Source organism: Aphelocoma coerulescens, chromosome 14 (assembly GCF_041296385.1).
Source record: "Aphelocoma coerulescens isolate FSJ_1873_10779 chromosome 14, UR_Acoe_1.0, whole genome shotgun sequence".
In the NCBI taxonomy this organism is placed as follows: domain Eukaryota; kingdom Metazoa; phylum Chordata; class Aves; order Passeriformes; family Corvidae; genus Aphelocoma; species Aphelocoma coerulescens.
In genome coordinates, this window is record NC_091028.1 from 7,345,444 (window position 1) to 7,372,339 (window position 26,896).

The 26,896-nt window shown below is 38.0% G+C and overlaps 1 protein-coding gene and 1 long non-coding RNA gene across 21 annotated transcripts in view; one reads left to right on the forward strand and one right to left on the reverse strand.

The window, feature by feature from the left end:
* The window catches only part of LOC138118444 (uncharacterized), a 96,338-nt gene extending 69,701 nt beyond the window's left edge, over window positions 1–26,637 (forward strand). For 10 of the 16 annotated variants that reach the window (XR_011155134.1, XR_011155135.1, XR_011155139.1 and 7 more), the window contains 2 exons: window positions 11,832–11,907; window positions 24,424–26,637. This is a non-coding gene — a long non-coding RNA (uncharacterized lncRNA). The other 6 variants (XR_011155140.1, XR_011155142.1, XR_011155145.1 and 3 more) reach the window with 6 other exon arrangements.
* MRTFB (myocardin related transcription factor B) overlaps window positions 1–26,896 on the reverse strand; it is a 70,538-nt gene that overhangs the window by 18,591 nt on the left and 25,051 nt on the right. For 4 of the 5 annotated variants that reach the window (XM_069029412.1, XM_069029408.1, XM_069029409.1 and 1 more), the window contains 6 exons: window positions 9,384–9,449; window positions 8,353–8,408; window positions 7,713–7,788; window positions 6,481–6,642; window positions 5,770–5,954; window positions 988–1,128 (listed from right to left, as the gene is read on the reverse strand). In XM_069029412.1, the coding sequence (XP_068885513.1) occupies window positions 988–1,128; window positions 5,770–5,954; window positions 6,481–6,642; window positions 7,713–7,788; window positions 8,353–8,408; window positions 9,384–9,449 (686 nt within the window). Of the gene's footprint in view, window positions 1–987; window positions 1,129–5,769; window positions 5,955–6,480; window positions 6,643–7,712; window positions 7,789–8,352; window positions 8,409–9,383; window positions 9,450–22,960; window positions 23,263–26,896 lie in introns of those variants that run through there. The other variant, XM_069029411.1, reaches the window with a different exon arrangement.

Genomic DNA, 26,896 nt, shown 5'->3' on the forward strand with positions numbered 1-26,896 from the left:
TTAGCAATACGTGCTCAAGTAGTAAAACTTTTCCTTTACAAGCTCTTTAAATGATTTTGAGTGAAAAATTGAAGGCAGTTACCTATCATACAGCAGGTATCAAAACAGAAATGCTGTGTTGATCCATGCACATTTCCTACACAGATAGCCTCTTTTAGGGCATATCTGAATTTGTCTTTAAGGTCCTGCATAAAGTAAGCTGGTAGAAGTCCAGTGATTTCAAAGGATACAGCCAAATTTATATTAGAAATTGACTGCCAGAGGTCATCCTTGTACACATGAGTTAATTTCATGTAGTTAAGTAGAAGTCTGCATACATATTCATTAACACAGCAGACAGGGAAGTTACTGAAATGAAACATAGACATCTAACACAAATCTCTCTTTAACTGTATTTGAAAGGGTTTTCAGTGCTGCTGACTAGGTCAGTGCAGAAAAGAGAACTGAGTACATTCTTCAGATATTCAACAACAAGGACACAGTAACTTCTCCCTCACAATGCATTCTGCTTATACATTAAATCAACTAAGAAAATAGTTGTGGAAAAGGAGCAGTGCTGTTCACCACTTTGGTTACAGGTAGACTATGAATGCAGTGACTCTTTCTATTCAATTATCCTCCATACAAAACTAGATTAGAAGATAGATAGAAAAAGAAAGTAGAAACTCTGTATTGCAAAAATCTATTGTCCTTATTTCTTAAATCCTCCATAGCAATGTAATGCACAATTCTGCCTGAAAACTTTTGTCAACTGTACTGTAAGGACCTCTTGGAATAATGAGCTGGTCCCTCCAAGTGATACTGGCTGACCTTAGCACACAAAAGCTTTGAGTCACCAGCCCAGTATGCTCCTTTGAACAGTAGCAGAAGTTGTTCTTAGCTACAGGAACTGCAAGGTTACTTGGGTAGTTTTCCATTACACACAGCACTGGAAAAGGACACAGATGAAGAATGTTGTCCTCAGGGGCCACAGTTCCAGGTACCCACCTTCACTAATGTTGGCCCAGGCTTTGCTGCAGATACAGTGGTTGTGGTCAGGGTGGTTGCAGCAGTGGAACGTGTCACGTGCTGTTCGATTGTAGAGGGAGTTTTGAGGAATTCAGGAACTGGAGAGGTTAAAGGTGGATACTAGTATTAAAAAAATATAAGGAAAAAGAGAAACATTAAAAACATCGACCACCTGAGTATCTGGAAAAAATCTGAAAAAGTTAAGACAATTTACTCTCATGTCAAATTCACACAGTATTTTTCAGAGGAATGGTGAAAACAGAACTCCTGTACATGCATACAAGTATTCTAATAAGGGCACATGTTGGCACACTTCAAATATAGCAAATAAAATAAAATGGTTTCTTACCTTGACTTTTTAGTTAGCTAAGAAAACACTGCTTTATTACTATAAAATTGAGGCCTTCAGTATTTTTTGTCTGTGGAGTCAGAATTTTGTGTTCACAAGGAGAATCTTGTGAACCATACCATCCAAACAAGTACTGTCAGAAAAGCATCGCTTTCATAAAGGTCAAACAGCAACACAGGCAAACAAACTTCTTGTTTCAGAATGATCACGCAGCAGGACAGCAGGTATATTTTGAAGACACCCTTCCTATGGTATTTTTACATAATCCCACCTCTGACTGTGCCAGGAGGTGCATTTCTTCTGTATCTGATGCCAGCAGAAGTGTAAACCCAAACTTCACTCAGCTTAAATTTGTCATACCAATTTTTACAGTGCTGAAATTGGTTTGTGATTTTAAGTCTTGAAGAAACCTTTTGATTTCCTTCTGTGGTGAATATCCCTCTGATGGAATACAGGCTTTACATAAACAGATCTCAGTCCTTGTGTTCCTAGATACACAAAGAAATTTTTACTCTTTTCTCACAAACATATTTTTCATTCTCTGATTATCCTTACCTGTTACAGGTAACTGTGTTAACAGTTTTCATTAGTCTTTCTTGGATATAAGTAACTGAAAATGTACAAGATATTCCATGTAGGGTCTCACTGGATTCTTACAGTGGCATTAGCACTTCTACTGGAATAATCTCTTCTGACAAACTTGCAATTTTACAGAGGATGTCCACACTAGCTCCCTGACTCCACTGCTGAACACTGTACCTCAGCTCTCTTCCTCCCCAGTTTTCTCTTGAGACAAGAGTCCCCAGGTTTCCACATTTTTTTGTCATGAGAAGGAGGGGCATTGTGTATTTTTCTTTCCAAGAACTATTCATTCTATTGGAATTGCATTTCTCTCCTAAAAGCCAAATCGACCAGTTCGTTTTGCATAATAACAATCCAACTGTGTGCTAACTATGCCTTCCTGCTTTTGTTAGGTGAGCCATTCTTACGTCAGGGTTGTTAATGGTAACATGAAGCCAGAATGTCCCAAATCAACTCCCACAGAGCACTGGTACCAGCTTCCTTTCAGCCTAGGACTTCCCTCTTTCTGTCTCATTTCTGGTAATCTCCATCCTCATTTTGCTAGTGTTTAATATCATCCAGTAAAAAATCCAGCCAGATGACATCAGTTGCACTTCCATTGTTTAAGAAAGCAATTAGATCACCTAGTACAATGTTCTTTTATAAAAGCCCCTTCTTTATATTCCTATCAGTAAACATCCTTTTTCTTTCAAATTAATTCCAAGACTTGCATTCTAATTAAGTACGACAGGTACTTCTTTCTGTTTCATTTCTTCCCGTACCTCTCCCTTATTCTTCCATGAGATTGTACCACAAAGAACTTAAATCAGTTTGCTAAAAACACTTGGTACACATTTTGCAACTCTATGTCCTACTTCTTTTGTATTTCTGGGATAGCAGTTCCCAAGCTGCCAGTCTGTATGCATGAGCTCTCTGACTTTTGCTTACAGTTAATTTGTAATAAATTTCCATTTTATCATTGTGTTTCATTTAGACATTTTGCTGTGTTCCCAACCATCAGCTGCCAAGACGCAACTATAACTGCCTTCCCATAACCCAGCAAAACTGAACAGTGGGTTTGATCCTTTTGCCCTGAAGCCACACAGAAGAACAGCTCCTGCTGAGTGCTTTAGTAAATGGCAGGATTTACCCTGCCCTCCCTACTCAATGAAACATTGTACACATGCCTGTCCTGGGCTCCTGTCAGTTTATGGTGGCAGGCTGAAGATACAAATGTCTCTATTTTTATACCCAAGTTTCAGAGTGTTTGCTCTGGAAAGCATCTGATATCTGCACAATGTTACTTGCTGGACTTTAACAGGAATTGGGAGGGGACATTAGAGGGACTTTGCCTTTGAAAAAAGGTTCTGGATGCTGTATTCCAACATATTGCACCCCTGTTGCTATCCAGTTTAAAAGGCTTATTCTAGTTACACCAGTAAAATTTTAAAAAGCACTTAGTTTGTCTTTGAATCAAAGTGTCAAGTATCATATTACCATAAGACACAGAAGAATTAAAATGACCTCATGATTTTCACTATTTCTTAATTTCTTTTTATCATGAAGTCCCAACTAAACACCATTTTAAATGTTTGGTACTTCACTTATTCATTACATAATCTTTTACTATTCTGATCCTTCTTGAACCCAAACAATTTGACTTCAAACATACTATTTAGTAACCCTTTATAGGCTAGGAAAACAAATTCATGATGATAGCACAGCAAAACTCTTCAAAATGGGAAAGTTAGTAAATTTTTTAAAAAGCCCAAACAAAACCAAGACAACAAAAAAAGCACCACCAAACCCCCAAATTACTTTTTAATTCACATTGTGTGAAAATCATGGTGTTAAACATTTTCCTCTTAGCAGAGAGTAAATTGCTTTTTCCTTACATTAGTCATTATTCTAACCTACACACAAAGCTTTTTACAGACTTCCCAATTCTACCTGCAAGTGTTAGATGAGGCAATGAGCCATGTACATCATTTACTTTATATATTTTTAAATTCAAAAAACTGGATTTAACAGGTCTTGACTTCTTAACTTGATTACTTCATAAACTAGTAATTATTTAATATGAACGGATCCCTATTTCCAAATAATATGACTTCTGCACCTTTTCTGCTAGATTCCAACAAGAATCTAGCAGGTCAACAAGCTACAGTGAACATATTAAGAAAACAGTTATTCTGTGCCATCAAGCAAAATTCGTCAGCTGTTTTGAAGGTAACTGTTTAATATCTTCTGAATTGTGAATACCCCAATTTGATCTGTTTAGAGTATGACTAAAACGCCTAATCCTTACCAGATGCAAATACACTGGGTTAAAGCAAGCTTTAGGTCATCAGTTAACAAGACCTGAAGGTTCTCAAAATTATGTTACATCCTCTGAAGTCTGGAAATGTGTGGAGGAGGAAGCCTTGAAAAGAACTCTGGCTGCACTCTGCTTTATTCAAAACATTCTTTGCATTTTTTTGTAGTAATAAAATTTAAAATTTATCAGAGGAAATTAAAAGAATAAAGGAGCCATTCCCAGACACGTCTCCTGTAGAGACCTGCTGTGCTGTTATTCTTTAATTCAAAAGGAACATTAAGGTAAGCATCTGTTTTATTCTGAAGAAGAGCAACTTCTCATTTTAAGTGTGTGCACAGAAGTGGCTGTAATATGATATGAAATCCATAAGCAAAGGCTTGAAGTTCTTTCTATCTGAAGTGCTTTTTCAATCAAGTTCAAGTGCCTTACTTTTTGTTTCTGCAATCACAGATCTCTTTTATGCTTCCTACTTGGAAGGCTTTTGGCATGTATTGCTTTGAGCATTTTTATTTAATTCTCCATTAGGAACCTAATTTCTTACTCAGGAATCTAATTTCATGTGGTTTGTTTTCAATTTATTCAACACAAATTATGTTCTCTCAACGTGAAACCCAATTCACATCATAATCTGTGTGTTAGGGAACAATGAAATAAAATGGATGTGCTGTACTTTGTGTCCAGCATTGTTTCTGAATATGATCTTTGCAATGCTGTTTCTATCTACTGTGGGAATATGAAAACCAAGGAGAGTAATTCCAGATCCTGAACTACTCAGTTGTCATGTGTCCATGGTCATCAAGACAATATAGTCTTTGGAGCATTAACAAGAGCTATCTCTTTTTTACTTATTTAACAGTTCAATTTTACATTACTTTCTGCAGTAAGGAGCAAATCCACAGCTCTCTAAATCCTCACACATTTAAATGTCTGTTATAAAGATAACATTTTATCTGCCATGACACAGTTACTTTCCTTTCTTTGTAAGTACCTTGAGAAAATACTAAAAGCCTCATAGAAAAATCAACATAAATGTTATTTTGATTTCTTAAATAGTAAGTTCCTTAGGCAGTATTTTAAAACTATAGTAAAGAATATTTAAATTATGTGGGAAACCTTTTTTTTTTATGGACTCTTCTGAAGATAATGGAACTGATGTCAACTGTTGTTGTTTCAGCTAAGTTTAATTCTAAATGAGTTCAAGACCTTGCCCAGAAGGAAGACAGACATTAAGTAATCAATAACAGCTGGAGTAAACCATTGCCATGACCTTTTAAACAACTTCTGGGAAAGCTGCAGTTCTTCTATGGGTCATAATGAATTTCAGGGAATTTATGGCTTCACTGCAGCCTATGGGAATTTCATCACTGCCACCAGCTAAGCCAGGGTTCTACAGTATGCACTCCCAACTAGAAAAGAGAATCCCAGATATCCCTTTGTAGCAGCAGATATATTCATTCCATGTGAAACACGCCCCATTTCTACAGTGCCAGACCAAAAAACATACTGTGAAGATTTTAACATTTAAAAACTGTACCTGTGTTGATGTAGCAGCATTTGGGGTTATAGGTGAGGGTGAGTCACTTGTTTTTGGCTCACCAGGGGAAGCTGCTGAACCCTGGGATTCTTGGCTGGCTGGTTGATCTGGTGATAAAGCATCACTGCTGTCTTCATCAAATGAGAAATCATCCAAAGCTTGAGGGTAATTCTCTTGTCCAACTGCTAAAATGTTTACATAGAAAGAAACAATGTTTTTTTTAATTGCACAAATTTAATTTAGACATTCATGGCAGAATTAGCTAATTGCTGGAAAATGACCAGGTTTCAGCAGTCTAAACATATGGTACCTAATTTATTGTGTTTGTAATGTAAGCGCCATATTAAATCACATTCAAGGAATCAATAAAACCAAGTGTGGAGCAGAAGTAGTTTTAGTAAGAGATTAAAAGGTACATTCAACAGATGTGGAGTGTACACAGACACCTATGGCAGGCTGAGGAATGGCCACAGATGTTTGATTACTTTGTAATAATTTTTATTAAAAAACAAGTACTTTCAAAATTTCATACAAAAATAGGATTACTTTATTTAAATGATAACAGAGTTTAGGTCTCAGAAGCTGAAAGAGTTAAGTAGTAATAAACTTAGCATATGTTATCTTCTAGTGAACTTTACCCTCAGGAATTAAATTTTTATTTTCCACAGTGCCATGTAGATCACAGACAGAAGCTGTGAGACTTCTACTTGCCTATAATGGCTTCTTTAACGCTGGAGTCTACAGGAAGAATATTTTTTTCTACTAGTTCCATAGGGCCAGGTCTCTGAGCAATCTTCTCATTCAGATCATCTGCCAACCGAGCTCTCTTCAGTTTCATCTGAGTGGCTTGTAGTGAAGGCTCTGCAAAGGTCTCTAAAAGAATATATTGATTTAAATATTCTGTTCCAACTTTCCCCCAATTTCATGACAAACAACATTGTCTTGTCTTTGCAATAACCATTCCACCTTTATCAAAAGCCGTCAAGTACAACTCTGAAAATTCTCAAATTAATAAGGAGAAATATGGTTATATGAGTAGATGTTTTTCATCCCCATGACCATGTTTTTCAAGAAATCTGATCTCCTTTATAACAGCAATAAGAAAAGGCTTTCATAAACATCTCTATAATGTCCAACAATAAAGCAGTGAATATATAATAACAAATACCAGTTAAAATCTAGAGCATTTGCTGCTCTAACCGTTTTCCAATGTGAGCTATGGTAAAGGTTTAATTAGTCCATTGATTTTTGGGCTCTCTCTTCACAAATATCTTTTAAGTTTACCTTAAAAATATCTTCTAGCAAAAATCTGAGTCTTTAGAATTGCTTTTCAATAAAATTGTGGAGATTGTCAATATGGATGTGATCTATCAGTAATCAGGCTCCTACCAGGATTTAGTATTCAAATACCTGTTTGGAAAACTAATGGCTATTAAGTTTTCTTGCATTATGGTTATTTGGTAATTTCTGTCCTTGAAAAGCTCATGGTGAAACACAGTAATCCAGCCCCATCCATCAAGAGACTTGTTTCCAATCACCTGAGCAACAAGGAAAATAATGAGGCAGGGTAAGAGTCACACTCATTAAAGGTTCTTCAGGGCTGGGGGAGAGCACAAGGCTGTCAGGTCATTTTACGGCATGAGTAGAAACTGAAGCAATATAAACACTCCGTGCACACACACCATGATATAATTACTATTATAGAATAAGAACAATATGCAACAGCAAACAAATACACTGCTGAGAATACCTACACTGCCACAGATGTATCTATTACTACAGAGATTTAGAATACAGACTACCACAGACACCGCAGAGGTAGAGAAATAGAGCATATAAACCTTTAGAAATAATTCACATCAAAGTGTAATTCAGCGAGACAACTGAGAGCACAACCAAGTCCCTGCTGTGAGCAGCTCCAAAGGCCCAGAGCTGGCACGTACCTTCCAGGATGTGCATTCTGACCAGCTCCGAGCGGTCCGGCCTGCTGCGGATCTTGTGCTTCAAGAAATTTTCAGTCTTAAAAGAAATGAGGAAACAGCATTAACTACTGTTCACTTAAAAACTCAAAGCAGTTTGGTAAATTGCCTGCATCCAATCAATGAAGGGCTTGAGTTTCATTCTGATGGGTGGGTATCACTGTCAGAACATGAGCAGTAGAGGGGTTCCTTTTTTTGTTCCATCTTCCTAGCAGTTAAGCAGGGCTGATGGATTTCCAGCTTCCCCAAACAAGACGGGAATGTTTCTGGATTTGATCCCACACCACCACATAATCACAATAGTATAGATTTTCTACAGAAATACTGCACAAGCATAATCTACCCAAGTATCCAATCCTTAACTGGAGGTAGCTATGTGTTAACCCCCCGTAAGTTTAAACCCCTACACTGATCTCTGAAGGCTTAGAAAAGTTCCTCTCAGATTTGACACCCATATTTTATTTTAATGAATTCTCCCAAAATAAAAGCACACATTATTACTGTAATGGTAAGAATTTTTCCATGTACTCAGAGAATTTAGTATCACAAAAAACTGACTATCCATTTCCAGATGTTAATCACAAGTTTACACAAAGTGGTTTACCCTGGCTCGTTCCAGGCTCTTGATCTGCTCATGGAATGCAGCTGGACTTTTCAAGGCTGTGAAGGGAGAGTAAGAGTTAAACTGACAGGAAGTGATTTTCCAAAGAAATATGCTAACCAGAACGTCTGTATGGGTGTTTAACACCACCTCAGAGTCGTGTTTGCATCTGACCAGGCTTACATTTGATTCCTGCTAGTTGTATTCACCTATATTTAGCATAGATGAGCAATACTCCTATATAGAATACTTGGAATATTTGATTTTAACAGATTATTACTATGTAATGGTTAACTTTTTTGCTATGTACAAAGGTGTTTGTTTATTAATCAAAACTGTCCCACAGTAGAAATTTTATGGGGTAAGGTTTAGAATGCCAAAATGACATTTACTTATTTGACTGAATTGTCTGGCTGTCCATACCTCATACTTGCTGTTATTAGAGAGAGCTGGACCTTCCCTTAAGAACTATGTGTTGATTTAAAAAAAAAATAGAAAACTGTAGAGGCCTTTAATGTTCAGCTGAGAAAAAAGAATGATAGTTAGCTGCTAAATAGCCAAAAAGAGTAAAAAACCCACTAGTTGCCTTGAAATAACATAACTTGTAGAGTGCTCCATCTCAATGCTGTCCACTTACAGATTCTCCATGTTTTCTGTGCACCCCTCATTTGTCAGACAACCCTTGTCATTCTACGCTTTAAAAACTGCTGTCTTTGTTATTAATGTCCACTCATTTAAGTAATTCAGTTTATTTAGTAAATTAGTCATAATTATTTAAATAGAGAAAATAAGAGCAGAATCAGACTATGTTTACAAATCCTTGCATTTTCATCATGATGGCTGTTTTCACTGAAACATGATATAAGCACGGTGAATTTACTACAGGCTCACTTCAGTTATCAAAAGGATCCCACAAGTCTTTTCAAATGCTAGTTACTTTTAATGATCTCACAGAAATGCTCATCTTCATTATCTTATATATTCAATTCATAATAAATACTATAAAAATACAAATTACTAGAAGTAAGTCTTACGTGGCATGATGCCCTGGTCCACCAGCTGTTCTCGTGTCCGTCTCTGTTGCAGCCTCAGCTGAAGTACTGACAAAAGAAAACATTCATTCCTGTGTAAACAGTCTCCTCACAAAGTGCAAAACCCCATTCAAATGATACCAAGTATTGCAACTTTAGAAATACTGGTTGCTGTGTGTATTCAGACCCAACAGTAACCCCTAAGAGCCATCCTAGGCAAGAGCTGCTAACACAGTTTCCAGAGATTACTTCCATCCCCTCTTTCATTGGAGTTTGCTGCTTCTCAGCCACATATGATGCTAGGACTGTATTTCCCACATGCAACCACTTTTCCTATCAGCCAGGCCTCAAAAGGGGTGTTAAGCTTACATCAAGAAAACAGTGAGGTAAAAACATTTTAAACCGTAAACTGGAACACATAATAATTATAGAGCCTTACTGTATGTCCTAAGCCAATCTTACATGACTTCACTATGGTGAAATAGAAATGATGTTTGCAGACCATTTTAGAAGAAAAGCTCTATGTGTTTAGTTGATTGTTTCATCTTAAGGGGTTTTCTTTTTAATATAAAGCCTGATTGTACATTTAAATAAACCTTGCTGAAACACAAGAAACTGAAGAGAAGCGGGATTTTATCTGCCTTACTTAAAAACAACAAAAAGGTGTTACAATCAGGAACAGACCTTATTCTCTCTCTGAACATCAGAAAATGTTGTTTTTTCATTGAGATATGTGTTATGATAATTATTTAAAGGACAAAATATATCCAATACTGTCAAATGTGAAAAACCTGTTTATAAAGCTTCAGAGGTAATTTCTTATGTTTCATTACATTTAATATAAAGTTTCTCTTCATTACCACGTGAGTAACCAATGTGATGTACATTAAATACAACACCAGAAACCACAAAACTTGGGGGAAGATGTAGACATAAAAGCTTTATACTTTGAAAGATTATGGCTTTTTGTTCCCAGGGAAAAAAAAAAAACCAAACGTAAAAAAAAAAAAAAAAAAGTTGTTTCTTTCTTCTACTGTTCCCTTCCCCTTGTTTCTATGTCAGTTTATCATAGTGCTTCATTATCTCTTTGACACATATAGCTACTACCCCAAAGTGAAATTTCATCTTCTGAACAAGGGATGGTCAAGAGAAAAAATATATTAAAGATGTAATATTTACATGCTGAAATACAGACTTGAGAGTTTATTATGGGTGTATGATTATAGTATGCTGTTCCTATTGTATTTCACAAGGAAGCAAAACAAGCTAATGCATTGTCCAAAACATCAAAATGAATGTAATTTCTAAAAAATTAAGCTAAGGACAAAGTTCATTGTTTCCAGAATTTAAAAGGAACCAGCTTATTTCCTGTTCTGCAGTACAGGAAGGATATTCCTCTGGCTAAAGCATTAAGACCGGGAATAGCAAGTCCTGAAAACAAGGACATTATTTTCTTGTGTCACACAAACATTGAGAGTTCAAATACAAACATTTCAGGGCTGTGGCACAGCAGATCTGTTCAGACTTTACAATATTGTTACACAAGAATCACGAAGGACAGAGATGGGAGAATGCAAAAGAACAACACTAAAATATAAACTGATGGATAGTCATTCAAAAGGTATTGAGTTCCTCTGGAAACTTGAAAATACCTGCTTTAAGTAGGGCAATGTATTTTCCAAGTAATATTAACTGTAAAAAGTTAACTGAAGAATTACTCTATAATAGTTTGGGTTTGTGTTCCTTAGTTTCCTGTGGCTCCAGGTAAGCCATGACCTCTTGTTAAGGTATCTCTCACCAGGAGATGCAAACTTGTACTGCCTGGAGTCCTGCACCAGCTTTACTAAATAAGTATGCATTAAAAAAAAAATCATTTCAATGGAAATGCATTTCAGGCATACAGTATAATGTTGTGATGTTAAGTTTCTAATCCTGGGGTACATCACGAGCACAAAGCATGGAGAAACTCACTGACTGCTGTGGTGTTCACAGGAAAGCAAGAGAACTCTGATATGTTCTTGTTTGGGGTTCCTTGCTTCCAAGTAGAAAGGTAAGAAAGCTCAGAGTCAGCCTTAAAACTGTATGTGCAATCCCTTTAAAAAATCTTAAATAAGTGTTACCCGCCCAAGTGATGTGAAAGACAATTTGTAAGCAGGTTGGCAAGACTACTGTATTCCAGTATTTTTAGTCCTGAGTAGATTAAAACTTGTCTTTCTTCTGTTCTTTGCTTAAACTATGCTTTCTTTTACATCACTAGGAGACTGTGACAAGGCTTGAAAATCATGTCCTGCTCTGGGCAGGAAGCTCATCCATGCTAACACCTCTATTTGGTCCTAATTCACACCGTACTTGAATCTGGCTTGCTTGGAACACTAAGCGAATGACAGATGCACCTACCAAATCTTTTACCTAGTTACAGGTCAGTTTTAAACACATGCCTCTGTATTTCAGGCCCAAGATCTTCAAGCAAAATGATCTGCTCCAACATCAGTGATGCCCATAGTAGAGCTGATATATGTCAGACACAGTAAGTAAACCAGAATTAGTATTTCTTTTTCAGTTCCATTACCTGAAACACAGTAGGTCAACAAGTGAAGGCTGGCAATATCACAGCAGGTGCAGGAATGTTAATACTGCTGTAACTCATATACCAAAATATCATAGGCAGGTATCTATTATGAAATAATGCATTTATGGTGATATTCCTGATTTCTAATACGTTTTTTTATCCAGACTTTCTTTTTCACTTTCACAGCTTTCCCATAAAGCCCATTTTGTAGGTGTAACTGGTTCAGCTATAACTACCTAAGGATTGCTAGAACTGTGCTTTCAATATTAGTAATCACAAGTGGGAAAGAACATAATTATTGAATATATTATACTGAACATTATTTCTAAATATAGAAATATTTAAACTGCTGTGTAGTTTAGGAATGTATCTATGACTTGTGCTTCAACTATGGTCAGATATTTGGCTTAACCTTTGCAGAAAGAGTAAAAACTGACCCATATCCTAAATGTTCAGTGTAACAAGAGAATATGCAGAGGACTACAGCAAAAGGGAGAGAGGAACAATAAGAATGAACCTGCACATAAACATTATGTGCTCACATGTGAAGCTTTAGCATTTTTTAACAAAAACATATAACAAACCATTCTTGTCTCTCATAACATTACTTGTCTACCCATCATCTGTTAATCTAAACTGGGCATTACAAATCAGTAACGGAGGATTTTGAAGTTGTCCCATCTGTATCTGGACAAGTCATAAAAACAGTGGGAAAACTGAGAAAACTATAGAGATACAGAAGATACAGAACATGTAGTTATTCACTTACTAAATAAGTATCATGAACTTATATATTACATAATAAGGAAAGGACAGCCTGTAGCATGACTAATAGGGAAGCACTGCAGGGGGAATGCTAAAGAAGAGATGACTCATAGTTAGAAAGATGGTATAAGATAATAACTGAAGATTTTGACTTGACCAGAGCAAGGAGGTTAAACAGAAACAGAGCTGGATGAAAACCAGATGTTTGCTTTTGCAATCAACTCCAAAACTAATGTTGAAAATCAGTTTCTTGTCTGAACTTTTTCAGCAGTGGAATGCATTATTAAAAAAAAGAAAATTTTCAAATAGAAAGCAATTGTGAATAAAAACTCTAAATATATTATTTTTAGAAGTTGGAAAGCTAAAACGGTTTTGCTTTTCGAAAGCAAATTCATCAGGAAAAAAGCCAATATTGATATCTCTACAAAAGACATATAAGGATCTAGAGGATCTAAAATACTTTCAGCCTCTACAGTGACACAAAATAAAAAGCAGAGCTGTTTCTAAGGAAGAAATAGTAACACCCATCTGTGAGTTGCATAGCTTCATGTAGTCAGAGCACACCTGGGTTACAGGTCTGGGTGTCAGATCAGGTGGTCACACTACAGGTCCGGCACGACCCTTCCATTGTCTCTAGTTACAGACAGATGCGTACCTTTATACTGGAGGTGAACCTGAAGTGGGTTTAAAGGAAGAGAACAGGAATGAGGTTTGTGAAAAGCTCAGAAGGAAACGGGGACTCACAAGAAGCAGCTCAAAGAACAGCCAGCCAGATAGGCTGGGAGTCATGGAAACTAAATCACACGTTTTCAATAAGGAAAATATGATGAAATTATCTTCAGAGACAAGGATGAACTATCTGATAATTGCACTTACGGCAAAGAATTGCTCATTTATTTCTGTGAGAACAGAATGCAGGTTGGTTTAAATCTAATGTAATTAAAGCTAATACAGACTTTGCTTATCATATATATGGAAATCCATAGAGCAAGAGGTTTCTAGAACAGTCAGTAACACACAAAGTGTGGATAAAAGGACACAGCCTAAAAAAAATTTTTTAAAAATCTAAAAACCACTGAAGCATTACCCTAATATTGCATATATTTATATTTTACTACTTGTTCTAGTGTAGGTTGGGGTTTGGATTTTTTTTCCTTCATTTGTTTTTCCCCTTCCCCTTTATTTCAAAGAACCATTTACAGACAAGCCATCATGGAATCTGGGGAAGGGAGAATTTCAAAGACAGAAGGTGCAGGTACTACAAAGCAAAGTTCCCCTTGGAATGGTACTTACTCAAACATTGTGTTTAACAGATGGTTCTTATCAGAGTAAATCCATTCAGCTTGTTGCCAGATAGTTTACCTTTCACTTCTACACTTTTAAAATCAGGCAGCTACCTATGTAACATCTAAAATCATAGATGATCTCCAAATTAAAGGCACAGAATTAACAAATATTTAGATATGTTAATACACTAATAATGTTGTTAATACTGTTCCTCCTATTTAAAGTACATGTGCAAAAGAAGGGCTATGTTAACACCATGGAGCAAATGTAGTTGCTAAAAGACAGTACAAATATTTTGCACTTCACATTATCTAGCAGGAATCCTCCTTCACACTACTGCTACTCTAAAAATTGTCTGTGAACTGCTTCTGAATAAAAGCCATGCACAGAAAGGTCAGTCAGATTCTTGCTTTGACTGACGGAGAAGGGAGGATATTCTCTTTTGTTTTCAACTAAGCATACAATTTTAACACTTGAACACCAGGTGGAGAGATTCCAAAATTTCCATGTGTTTTCTTAAGTCAATAAAATGATCATTAAAGCTTGGATAGCTTATTTAATGCTTACTGACAAAACAAAAAAGCATAATCCCTCCTCACACTAAGAACATCTGGTTATCTGACTCTCATAGTCAGCAGAAGTCTTGTGACTGCACTGGAGGTAGAGATTTTTCGCCAGCTGAAAAGCTGAGTGCCAGAGGCTGGTGCTCCCACTCTTAAACACTCTGGTGTTAGCACACCAGGGAATCAACACTTCTCTAAGGCAGGGAATGGAGATGATGAAGGGGGAGGTCATCTGTTAACCAATGCACTTGATTATGTGGAAGTGTATTTCTGTAAAGCAGTAACTTTTATAAAGCCAATAGCTCTGTTCTGCTGTGAGTCCTGCTCAGGTTTGCACACACTGTGCCCTAAAGGGGCAGAGATTGAGGATAACCAGAACCAGCAGCTCCTCAGTCTCCTGCTGAAGCACTCTGAGGGGGTGACTGCAGGAGAAGTGCCACAACCAGGCACTTGAGGAGACACAGCACGTTTTGTATAAACCCTTGGAAAGGCAGCAAACAGAGCGGTCTGAGCATGTCTTACTCGCTGTGAGCGGCAGAATGAGTCAAATAAAGTGTATTATTAAATCACCTAGAACAAACAGCTTTTATCAGAGCTGAGCAAGTGATTCCTGTTACGAATCTGTAATGTGTATCCTATAGAAGAGCAGCCTCAAAGTAGTACTACATAATCACAAGCACTGGAATGTAAAGAGGCCAAAAATAAATTGATAGTTGTCCTGCAGGAACAATGCTATCTACATTGATTGACAAGCTTTCACCACTGCTTCTTGCCTTGAAAAAAACCAGAACGCATACTGTGCACAGTTCCAGTACTAATAACTCCACATCTAACACAGTTTATTACAGAGCCTATTAATTTAAGGTCAAATTTTATCTTTTTATAGAAGATACTAAGAAACAGCAAATAGTTGTTGCCATTTTCCAATAACACAGCTGAAACAAACACTTCACCATGGACAAGGGGTCCAGCAGATACCACACAGTCCTTTCAAATTGCAGCAAGAAGAAAAACAATGCATCAAGATTTTTTTAATGTTCTGTATGTAATAATCTCATTCTTTCTCTCAAAGTTAAAATCCAATGGATATTACCTATTTAAACCTTTAAAACTGCAAGTATAAATGAGAAAATGTAATGTCCAACATTCCGGCATACCCCCTTGGAAATTTCCAAGAGCGGCAGAAACTCCAGCGCAGGCTGCTAGGCTGGCTGCCATGGAAACAGACAGTGCTGGAAACACGGCCGTTTCCTTTAAATGAAAAGCTGTTAAACTGAAAGCTTCCATTTCTTTCTGCCAGCTTCCAACAGCTTTTCTGCAGCTGGTGCCCCTCGGACACTGAGGCCAAAGCACAGCGGGTAGAGGCTCCCGGCAGGTGCTGCAGTAGCACCGTGGCACCGGGCACAACAGATGGACACAGAACTGTCCCCTGGGCTGAGGAACTTGTACCCTGAACGCGAGTGTGTGAGCAGCAGGGTGGCGGTGAATAGAGCAGAGAATTCATCAGGTGCAGGTGAACTACAGGAGTGATCCAAGCATCAGCTTTGTCCTGGAATTGTGGCCCAGCCTCACAGGGCAGCAGTTACAGAACTGCAGAACCCAAGTACCAAGAACTCTCTGTGCCTCCTGCACTTGTTACCCTGCACCCCAAACCCCACCTGCTCGCACCCAAAAGTTTGTATTTTCTAAACACCGTAATTTTACGCTAGGTTAATCTTCCAGAGGTAGGTTTTGCTTTCTCCTGAGCTGTGATTATTTCTCCCTCAACTCTATGATGAAGTATTGTACTCTATTTACAAAAAAATAGTTAATCTTTCCCACTAGTGTTTGTTCTGCGAATAATAAAAAAAAATAGTAGAAAGTGTATTTTGTATAGTAAGTAAAAGAGTGGGTGATATGCAAGGTACGTACTTCAGGAAGGTTATGGAATATGGCAGTTTGCACATGGTATTACACATTCCATCAGAATCAGTCAGAAATTCGTTAATATAATGTTCACTTCATTTATATGGCATGTCAAAGAAGGAGAGCAGGGAAAACCATGAAAATAGCTACCTGTAATTTGTTGGAAGTGATTTTAAATAAGTTGTACAGCATTTTAAAGATAAAATGCATTTAAAATTGGGGTACTCATTCCCCATCAGCCTGAAGATGGTAATACAGTATGTTAAATACTCTCAATTTTAAAACAAAAATAAGTCATCACCAATTCATCTTGTAAAAAATACCAGAGATCATCTAATCATGGGTGAATATGTTATGCTGGGTTCAGTCTTCCAAACTTCCATGTACGCCAGGATATAATTTTAAAAAGGAAGTATTTTACTTAGTTTAACTTGTTTTTGTTTTAAAAAAAACCCTAATTACTTGTTATATAATTTTAATGTTCTTTTTTCCATTATTGTATAAACGATTTTTCTGCTAAGATTATATTCAAAATAATAAAGAAAAGTGAAACAGCTCTTTTCCATACTCATTTTAAGCAGTTGTTCAGACATACTTCCATTTCATCTTAGAAATGTACTGTATAAGTGTAAAGTATGTGAGAGGAGACTACTGAGGGCCATTTCAGATAATCTCTCCAGAATTCTGGAGAGAAGCCCTGCAGGACCTCCAGATCTCTTAAATGACACCACTGTGAGTGAAAGCTTTTGTAGCCAGTGCTGATGATGCTCAGATAAACGCTTCCAGCATCCACTGAAAGCAGAAAATGAAAACTTGGATGGCAAAGAGAGCTCCATGTAAACTTAACATTTGAAACAAACATATGAACTATAACAATATCATTAGCTGAAAGGCTTAAATGACTAGGATATAGGACAATCTGTATTGTATCCTATTGCTGTGGAACATGTTGCTTAGAAACAAGCCAGAATATACACAAGCCTCCAAACAAATTACTGGGATGTCTGCTGGGATGAATATATATATATATGCATGGATATGTAAAAAGCAAAATCTATACTTTGCCCAATTGTTTACATCTTTAAAATGAGAAAAATCATGACCATCTTGGGTGAAAAGTCTCAATAAACTAAAGCTTATATTTCCAATTTCTGTAAAATTGCATAACTTAAGTATATTAACAATAACATTTTCTAAATCTGCAAGTACTATTCTGCTTAGTACAGTCTTCTCATTTTTTAAAAAATAATCTGCATTTCCTCAAATACTACTATTAGCCAAAAAGTGTACTTTCAAGGGACTCATGAAACTTGAGCTTAAATTCTACATCTACTACAATTTCCTTTGTGATAATTTGGAGTGTATTAAATTGAATGATGACAAATGATTTCCAGCCAAGCCCCCTCCATTGTCCATGCTATTCCTAGGCACAGCGAACAAAATGCACACCCAAGCAGATTCTCCAACTCAGGAGACTACACATTAATTCAAAACAGAGGAAGGTGGATTGCCACTGAGCTGCCTGATTGCAGACGGGGATGTGAGCAATGATACTGAGTCAACTCTGCTACACAGGCAGCACCAGACTCTGCAGATGCTCAGTGGGTGAGTCCAGCTGATCACAGAGATGGGGAAGATGCTGCATTGGGGAGGACCCTGCATTAGAGGCTGAGGCTCAAACGTGTTGTGTTGGATGTGACAGGAAAGCATCCCCCAGCAGAGCAGCAAAGCCGACAGTGGTTTCAGAGTGTGGTTTCCTAACTCGGTATGACCTAACACAGGATTACTGATGGAAAGCCAATGGTCTGCGCCTTCCTCCAACCCCAGCTGCTTCTGCTGCTTCCACCCTGGCAGAGGTGCCTCCTATCAGGTCTGTGCTCTGCCCTGGATGCAAATCAGCACCATTAAATAAGTGCTCTTCAGTAATACCTGGTCACTGATCCCACTTGCTTTGGGCTGCGTAACTCCCTAATGCCAACACGAGAAAGAAGCTGGCAGTAACCAGGGTAGGGCTGGGGCATTTCCTCCAATGCTACAGGATGCTATAATGTGTATCAATAGCCTAAGCAAACAGTTGGGCTGGATGGGAATACACCTGCTCTTGGCAGCAGCAGTCTTAATCCTAACCTTTTACAAAACTTCAAGAAATCTTATAGTTGTCATAGCAAGTTTTTAATAAGCTCTTGGTTGGCCACCATCATCTTCTAATTGTATACAGATTACATACAAAATCAAATTAGTACATCGTAGTCTTGGGTTTATTGAAGTAGTTAAGCATGTGTTTATTATAATGGTATTACAATATATTTATTATTCATTTAAGTGCTACACTGAAGAAGAAAATTCTGTGGAATAAGTGCTGATTTACTTTTACGACATACAATTATCCCACTGACATTAAAGAGACTGTTTATGGTAGAGTTTAACACAGCCCCACAGGATCAGTACACGGAATTTACAGTGCTTCCTTTATTAACAAAGGAATGACATTTTTTTCGCCAGTATTTTTCTCATTATCTGTGTCTCAAGAAACCTGATGGACTACCACTGATAAGGGGTCATAAAAACACCTCTAAACACCAGAAAGCACAACTTAGAGCTTTTTCTTTACAAAAAACACCAACCCAACCAACCAACCCCAACAAACCAACAGCGGAATCTTTATCATGCCAGCGCAGGAGAGCAGAAGAGGTCAAGAGTATCATCAATAGTCAGCATGCCAGCAATAGCAGGAAGTCTATTGAATAAACAATTCTCATGCAACATGGATTTGATTGTAAGGGATGAGGGGAAGAAATCCTTCCTGACTACACCTGGTAATCTGTTACTCAGGCAGCACAAAGACAATTCCAGTGCACACCTGAGAAATCCACTCATTTTACCCTTATCCTGTTTCCAGCACTTGCCAGTCTCCAGTTCCTCACAAACCGGTAAATTTAAAATTCAAAACAAATCCAGGAAAGAAATTATGTTTCAAGGTGGAAAGAAAATTTCCTTCCTGGCTAGTTTTTTTTTTTTTAAATTTAGAGCAGTCTGCAGGCAACTGGTAACTTTGAAACTCAGATTATCATATGAAAAATATGGTGCAAACAAACTGGGATCCAACCTCCTTTTAAATTCCACCTAAGACAGCACCAAACTGATCTGTTTCACCAATTCAATACTGTGTCTCCAAGAGTTCTGCATGCTCATACAGCTCATCCATCTTTATACTGAAACAATTCAGGGTACAAAGCAAGACTTCCTCAACTCTCTCCAGTGCTGTTAGAAACCTTTCAATCTGCAGTCCAGATATATTCCCAGTTCCTAATACATGCACTGTTTGATGACACTGAATCTTCCTTAGTGACTGTAAGGACATTTAAGGCTTTTCACTTGAATTTTCCAAATGTTTTGGTTGCTTACTTGACAGAGCTACAAGATGTTGCAGGAGGTACAGTCAATGGTATAGGAATTTCTGAAAAAGCTGTTTAATTAGCACTGTGTGATTGGCCTCAGAGACAGAAAATATCTTTGTTCCTTGCTTGTACAAAAGGTAATTTTGATCAGACAGATAAATTACGAGCTGTTTTCACAAAAAAGGCAATATGCAACAATAATATCTGAGCTGTTTACAAGAAAGTAGGGTAATTAAGAGGACTTCCTCCAATGCTACAGGATGCTATAATGTGTATCAATAGCCTAAGCAAAGAAAAAACTTCAGCTTTGCAATCTAAATTGCTAATGTCCTTAGTATTAATTTGCTGAAGACAGTGCTGGGGTTTTTGTTTCCATCAAAAGTCTCTTACCTTATAAAGAAATACTAAGCAAAAAAAAGAATTGCACCTCATAATTCTCTTAAGGTTAATTGCTCTCTCTAATTGCTAAAATAAGCACTGTACTATCTCAGGATTTTTAGATTTATCAAACCTGTGCAAAGCAGATTATGAAACAAAGGCACCGTTTGAATTACTGGATCTCTACATACTTCATCTGGGTTAGCCAATACATTTTTAATTTTTGCAGGTCTTACAATTCACATACTGTATTTTTAAGTATTTTTGTGTCCTAAGGAAGAAACGTTCGAGAATTCACGTGGCAAAACCAGCCACATTATTTTAAGGAAAAAGAAAGGAGGAGAAAAGAGGAAGGGGGGAAAAAAAAGAGAGACAGAATGGCACAAGTTAATTTAGTATCTTTACTGTTCTGTAAAATAAATTGTCTTACAATTTATGTTTTTAAAAAAGTAAAATATGTTCTTTGTAGTATTATTTAAATAGGATTAAACTAACAACTGCAACTGAATTTTTAAAAATCTATAAAATATCTGAACTACATATTTCATACCATTATAAACTGGAAATGTGAAGCTCTGTTTTAGTCTCTCTAGATGTAAATCAAGCAGATTTGGAGTGTTTTCAATAATTCATTCTATACACCACAAGAAAGAAAATGATTGTTTTTCTAAGCTTTGGAAGGAAGAAAGGTTGGAAGAGGAGATCCTGTAGTCACTCAAACTCTCAAGAAGAGGTTCACTATTTTAATCATTACATTGCCAAACTTGGGAGAGATAAAAGGATAAGCAACATTCACTGGGGAAAAGTGAAAATGGAAAACAGGTACTAAAACAGAAAAGGAAGCAAAGATAGTGATTATGGAAAACAATTATATCTTCTTTTATGCATCGAATAATTTAAGCTCTAAATTAAGCTCTAAAATATTCATGAATTTTGACTGGCAGAGTGTCCCATAATTGCAGGTTTTTTGCTACTCTGACAGACCATCATTACTGTAATGTACATTCTTTCATCCACTTTCTACATAACTGACATGCTTGAAGAGGCCTGAAGATGATCATTACCGTGGTTACTCATTAGCCCACCTACACTACCCACCGTGCTGGGTTTTGCCATGTTTTTCTCCCCTTTATTTCTTGGTTGCTTACCCCAGATAGGTTTTGTTTCCCTACAGCACTGCCCACTCCTCTGTCCCTCTGAACTTCCTTGCTTCCTTCTCTCTCACTATTATCCCGAGAGCCTCAGCACCTGCAGGGGCAGCTTAAACTGGGCCGGTTCCGAGTTTTGCCTGTGAGGCAAAAACACCCCGGGAAGGAGGCCACTGCTGGCCCTTTCTTTCAGTCACTGTCTCCCAGTCAGTACTTTCCTGCCACAAAGGAAGCAGAACTGTTCTGCTCTCAGCCACTGCCACGTGCAGCGACACTCAACCTCCTATTACCCTTCTAATCAATAACAGATCTTTGGTATCAGTACAGTACATAAAAATCAGTGTTTTCTCTAGCTCTAACTTTAAGCTAAGTAATGGGGTTTTTAAACTAACCTGTCAGGTACTGAATTTAATAATGAATATGGGCTACCTTTTTGCCATTTTAAACATTATTAAGGTCCAAATTTAAAAACAATGAACAAAACCCCCAAACAAACCCAGCATTTAAATTCTGAGAAAGGCAAGATCTCATGTAGAAGTCTTGCCACCACACCAAGGGAGAAATCTCTGAATCACCAGACAATCCAGAGATACCTGAAGGAAAAGCCAAGGCAGTGTGCTGTAAAAGGAAAGCAGGAATTTTGTCTACTACAAATACAGTTTGTGTCTGATTGATTAAGAAGCTGGAGTTGAGCCCAGAGCTGCAAGAGCCTGGTGTGTTAACTCACACCAGTATCAGACCATTCTGGGCAGGCTGGCAGCCGACCTCCAGAGGTCTCTTCCTTCTCCTCCTTCCCCCAGGCCAGCTGGAAGAATCCTGCCTGCCCGGAGTAAGACAGCATCTTTGTTAGGTCTCAGCAGCATTACTGCCTCAGCCTAGCAAAGATTACTTTAAATTAATCTCGTATAGTTCTATTAGTCAGCTTTAAATGATGTTCCAAATATTCTCAGACTATTGCTATTTTACAAACTAATGCCCGTGCATTTTATCAATTTAATGCCCAGTCTAAATCAAATAATTTTAAAAAGATATAATGTGGTCTGAAAAGCACATGTCTCAAAACCAGAATCAAATCTAATTTAAAGTATGAGGGGAGGAGGGAATTCCAAAGAAAGACAAGAGCTGAGAAAAGTACTATTGAAACTGAGGTAGCAATATGTCTAATACTAAAGGTTTGTGGAGTTTTATTTTGACATGCCATATTTAATGATGTTTATTTCATTAAATTTATTTCAATAGTGACATTTTGAAGCACTTTGTGCAATATTTACAGGACAATTTCAGAGTCCTTCATTAATTCAAGACTAAATGATACTCTAAAAAGATTACTTGATTGCTCATTTTTCTTCATACTACCATTTCTATCAAGCTATCATCATCGTTATTTTACTAGTCTCAGGTAAAATTTAAATTCAGCTTTTAGAGGTTTTTTCTTCAGAGGGAAAACAATACCTCATTTAATGTACAAAAACTCTTCCTGACCTGCAGCATTACACCAGACATGCTGGTGAACTGAATGTGCCCAGGACTTCTGCATTCTCTGTCCCCCAACCAGCAAGCGACTGACCTTCCTTGAGACTTTTCTGGCTGTTCACCTCAAGGCATTCCTTCTCCTTCAGTGGCTTAAGATCCCCTGCAGGCAAGATCTCGGAAAAGCCCTGCTGCTGTTTCTTGGAGCTATCGATCATGGTGGGAATCCTTTAGAACGGCAATATCCACCAGAGAAAAACGCAGGCCGCAGCGGGCAGCGGTGCAGCGCGGTCCGCACAGGGCCCGGTGCGGTGTCCTACGGCAGCAGCCCCGGCGCCGCCGCGCCGCCCATGGCGCTGCCGCTGCCCGCCCGCCCCGGCTCGGCTCGGCTCGGCTCGGCTCGGCTCGGCTCGGCTCGGCTCGGCTCGGCTCGGCTCGGCTCGGCTCGCTGCGCCCGCTCCCAGCCTGCAGCCGCTCTCACGGCCGCCACCGAGCATGTGAAGCACAACTCCCAAACCCCGCCTCTCTTCCCAGACAGACACTCCCCCTTTCCCTTTAGTTACGCTCGCTTCCTCTGCACATTGGTGTTTCAATATGCAGCTCGGTGGTCAATCATCTGACAAAGAATGAGTCAAGCGGTTAAAAATAAATCCAGCAGTTGCTGGAGCAGCATTCGCTGATACCCAAGAAAAACTACTGCTGAGGGCTCTCTCCCTTTCCCCTCTTCCTTCTCCCTGCCCCCACCTTAGAACACTGCTGCAGGCAGCAGAAATACTTCATCTTTGCCTGACCGGCACATTCATACTCATTAAGTTTCACCAGTAAACAAAGCTGCACAGTGGCATTTCAAAAAGTTATGTTAAGGAACCTTTCCACCCACCCCAACCCCAGGTCTAGTTTCAGAGACATTTATCTATCAGAGGTAACTGGGAAAACCAGAGATTATTTCCATGCCTTTCCTTGCAGTATGGGAGATTCTGTTCCTTGTTGTAAATATCTAAGCCCCGAGTATTTTATTATTTTCCTTTTTGCATTAGTTACACATCTCATTATTCCCAGCAGTTTCATGAGTATTTCCTCCCACAGCTTCTGATCTGCCATTCTCTGCTGCACATCCCATTTATCTTACATGAGTCATCAACTTCATTGTCAACCTGGAAGATTTCAGGGAAATGGATCTCCTCTAATTATCTGCCATTGGCCATGAGGGAACAGCAGACAAGTCTGCATTTAATTTCCTGTACTTAGAGAAAATAAACTATACATAATGTTAAGTAGTCTCTACATGTCAACTAGTAACTCTGGCAGGTGTATTTTCCCTTCCCTTTGGCCTAAAAATGCTATCATTGCACACATTTTCCACACCTCTACTATGTATTTTAAATCTTTCAGCCTGAAATTATAAAGGACATCTCCATTCAGAAAAAACTTGTTTCACTTCCACAGAGTCAGATTTAAAAAGATCTATATACAATCACAAACACCTGATACAAAATTTTTTGAAGCGGAAACTAGAAAAAAAAATGTAACCATCTTCTCCTCTTTGAATCTTTCTACAAGACAATCATTCAGCACCGACTCTTCACCTTTCCAGTGCACTACCGGGGCAAGTGATACCACGGGGTGTGAAGCTGCCTGACCCAGCCAGCAGGATTTGGAAGCCTCTCCCTGTTTGCCTGCTGCTGGAAGAAGCGAGACCTAGATCTGCTCAGAACTGCAGCCTCAAAGGAGGCATGAGCTCACCAGGCTTTAGCAACTTCTTGACATGTAACGAGCTGACAATACAGGCAAAAAACTCTTTGCAGCATGAATGATTTGAGGCCACTCTCCCAGCCTAAAAATCAGTTGTTTGCACATCATTTGCACAAAAATTATCAGCTTAAATTATGTTTTGCTTAAATACAAGCTACAGACTATTCCAATACATTTGCTTTTGCAGTGATTTTTACTGAACAGAAGAAAAAAAATACTGTGGAAGAGCTCCTTCATAAATCAAACTAACTTCCTCACTGCCTGCAGCTGAACACTTACTGTGCATAAGAAACAAAGTTACTGTTGAGAAACTCCACACATTCAGAAAATAAGAACTCAGGCAGAATACAAACACATACTGCTTAAACACACATTAAACTCTGACACAGTCAAAACAGAATCTTACACACTTACAGATATAACAGATTATAACTCCACATTTTCACTGTACCAAGAGAGAAGTTAAAAGTTTGGATGGATTAATTATATTCTAACAGTATAACAATACATAACAGCAGAATTTTTCTCAAGGGAAGGGTACAGTGCACTTCGCACAGTGATTTCCCAATGATTCAGAAAACAGAATACTTTGAAATTTAAAAAATTCCATGCTGTAATGAGGAAGCGTGTAATTAAAGAACCCAGAGTAAGACATTTTCCTTCAAACATCACATTTCTGAAGGAAGATCTATCCATTCCTATCTGTTTATAGTGCTTTATATAAACTGTGAGTGCCCAGTGCTCAGGTGAAAGCTGATCACTGTAACATCAGTGGGGTGGGGGTGGTTCAAGCCTTCAGGAGCATTTCTCTTGTTCAGAAAAATGAGTTTAGCCAGGAGTTCGTGCTATCCGCTCCTCCCCCTTTCCAAGGGTACCCACTCAGAGCAGATCAATGTGCTTTCAGCTCCTTGGAGTTATGCCTAATATTCGGCTTTAAGTTCACCTCTTAGATCAAGCTTAACATAGAGATGAATATTTTAAAAGACCTTCAAGAAGTCTGATCAAAATCTCAACAGTAAAAACAGCAAAAAACTTTAGTAAGAAAAGCAGGAATCACAGAATTTATGTAAAATAAGAATGAGGAAATTCTTGTACAGACTCGGAGAGATGAATGGTCAAAATGATGCTGTGTATTTTTCATGTAACCAAATACTGCCGTTGCCAATAAATGCTATACAATATTGAATAGTTGGGTGGGGGCAGACATAACAAATGAAGACAAAGACGTAACAAATGAAGACAAAGAAAAGATGCCTTTGAAGAAGAAAATAGTTCTGCTCTGGATTCAGTTATACTGTGAATATTGAGAATATCTAGATATTCTGCTCAAGGAAAAGTTTCTCTTAAATCCTTGCATGAAAAATAACATTTATCTCCCACATCGTGAAAAAATATTCCTATTCCAACAACCTCTTGTTTTCCCAGCAGTCTTGAATATACATTAATCCAAGGTCAATTAATAACTTGGTTTTACTGGTTACTTGAATGAGCAACAATATAGTTCTTGTATTTTTAGTAATAAGGCTTCAAAGAAAAACTAATCATCATCTCAACATGTCAGCTGGAAAAGTCTCAAGCTCTGAGACAGTTTCACAGGCACCTGGGGGCATCTCACAACTCCCAGCTCCACAGCACTGGAACATGGAAAAGCGGATGTTCTTATAAAGGACTTTGTCAACATTCCTAAGAGCTGTATTAGAAGGAACAGAAACACTGTTAGCACATTCCAGTACTAAATTCACCTGCTCACTACCAATAGCCAGGTGTTCAAAGGTGTCCTGTGCAGGTCCCATGTGAATCAAGGCAAAGAGCCACCTGTGATCCCCATTGCTGACCCACCTGCCATTTAAGGGCTCCCTCTTCCCTGCCCAATGAAATAAATTTGTAACTCCCCTAGAATGGTTCACATATATTTTTACCTTTGCATGCTAAAGTACCACAGTGACTCCTCAGATTTACTTATGCACTTTCAAATCTGATGGTAATTTTTTAAGCTCTTATGAAGTAAAAGATACGCAACAAGCTCTTGGTTTCAATGAAAATTAAATCTGTTAGAATTTGCATTATCTTCAGAGGGCAGAAGTACCTCTCATTTGAATTTCAATTTAAGTTGAATATATTGCGTAAGAGTGGGTGAAATGAAGAAAAAAGGCTTCAGAATGGAACGTCTCTGTCAGTTCCATAAACCAGAATCCAGTAACATCTCATTTAATAGCAATGTATTGCACAAGTTTTTCATAAACGTTTGCTTTACATCTAAGGTCATCAGCATTTGTTCCTT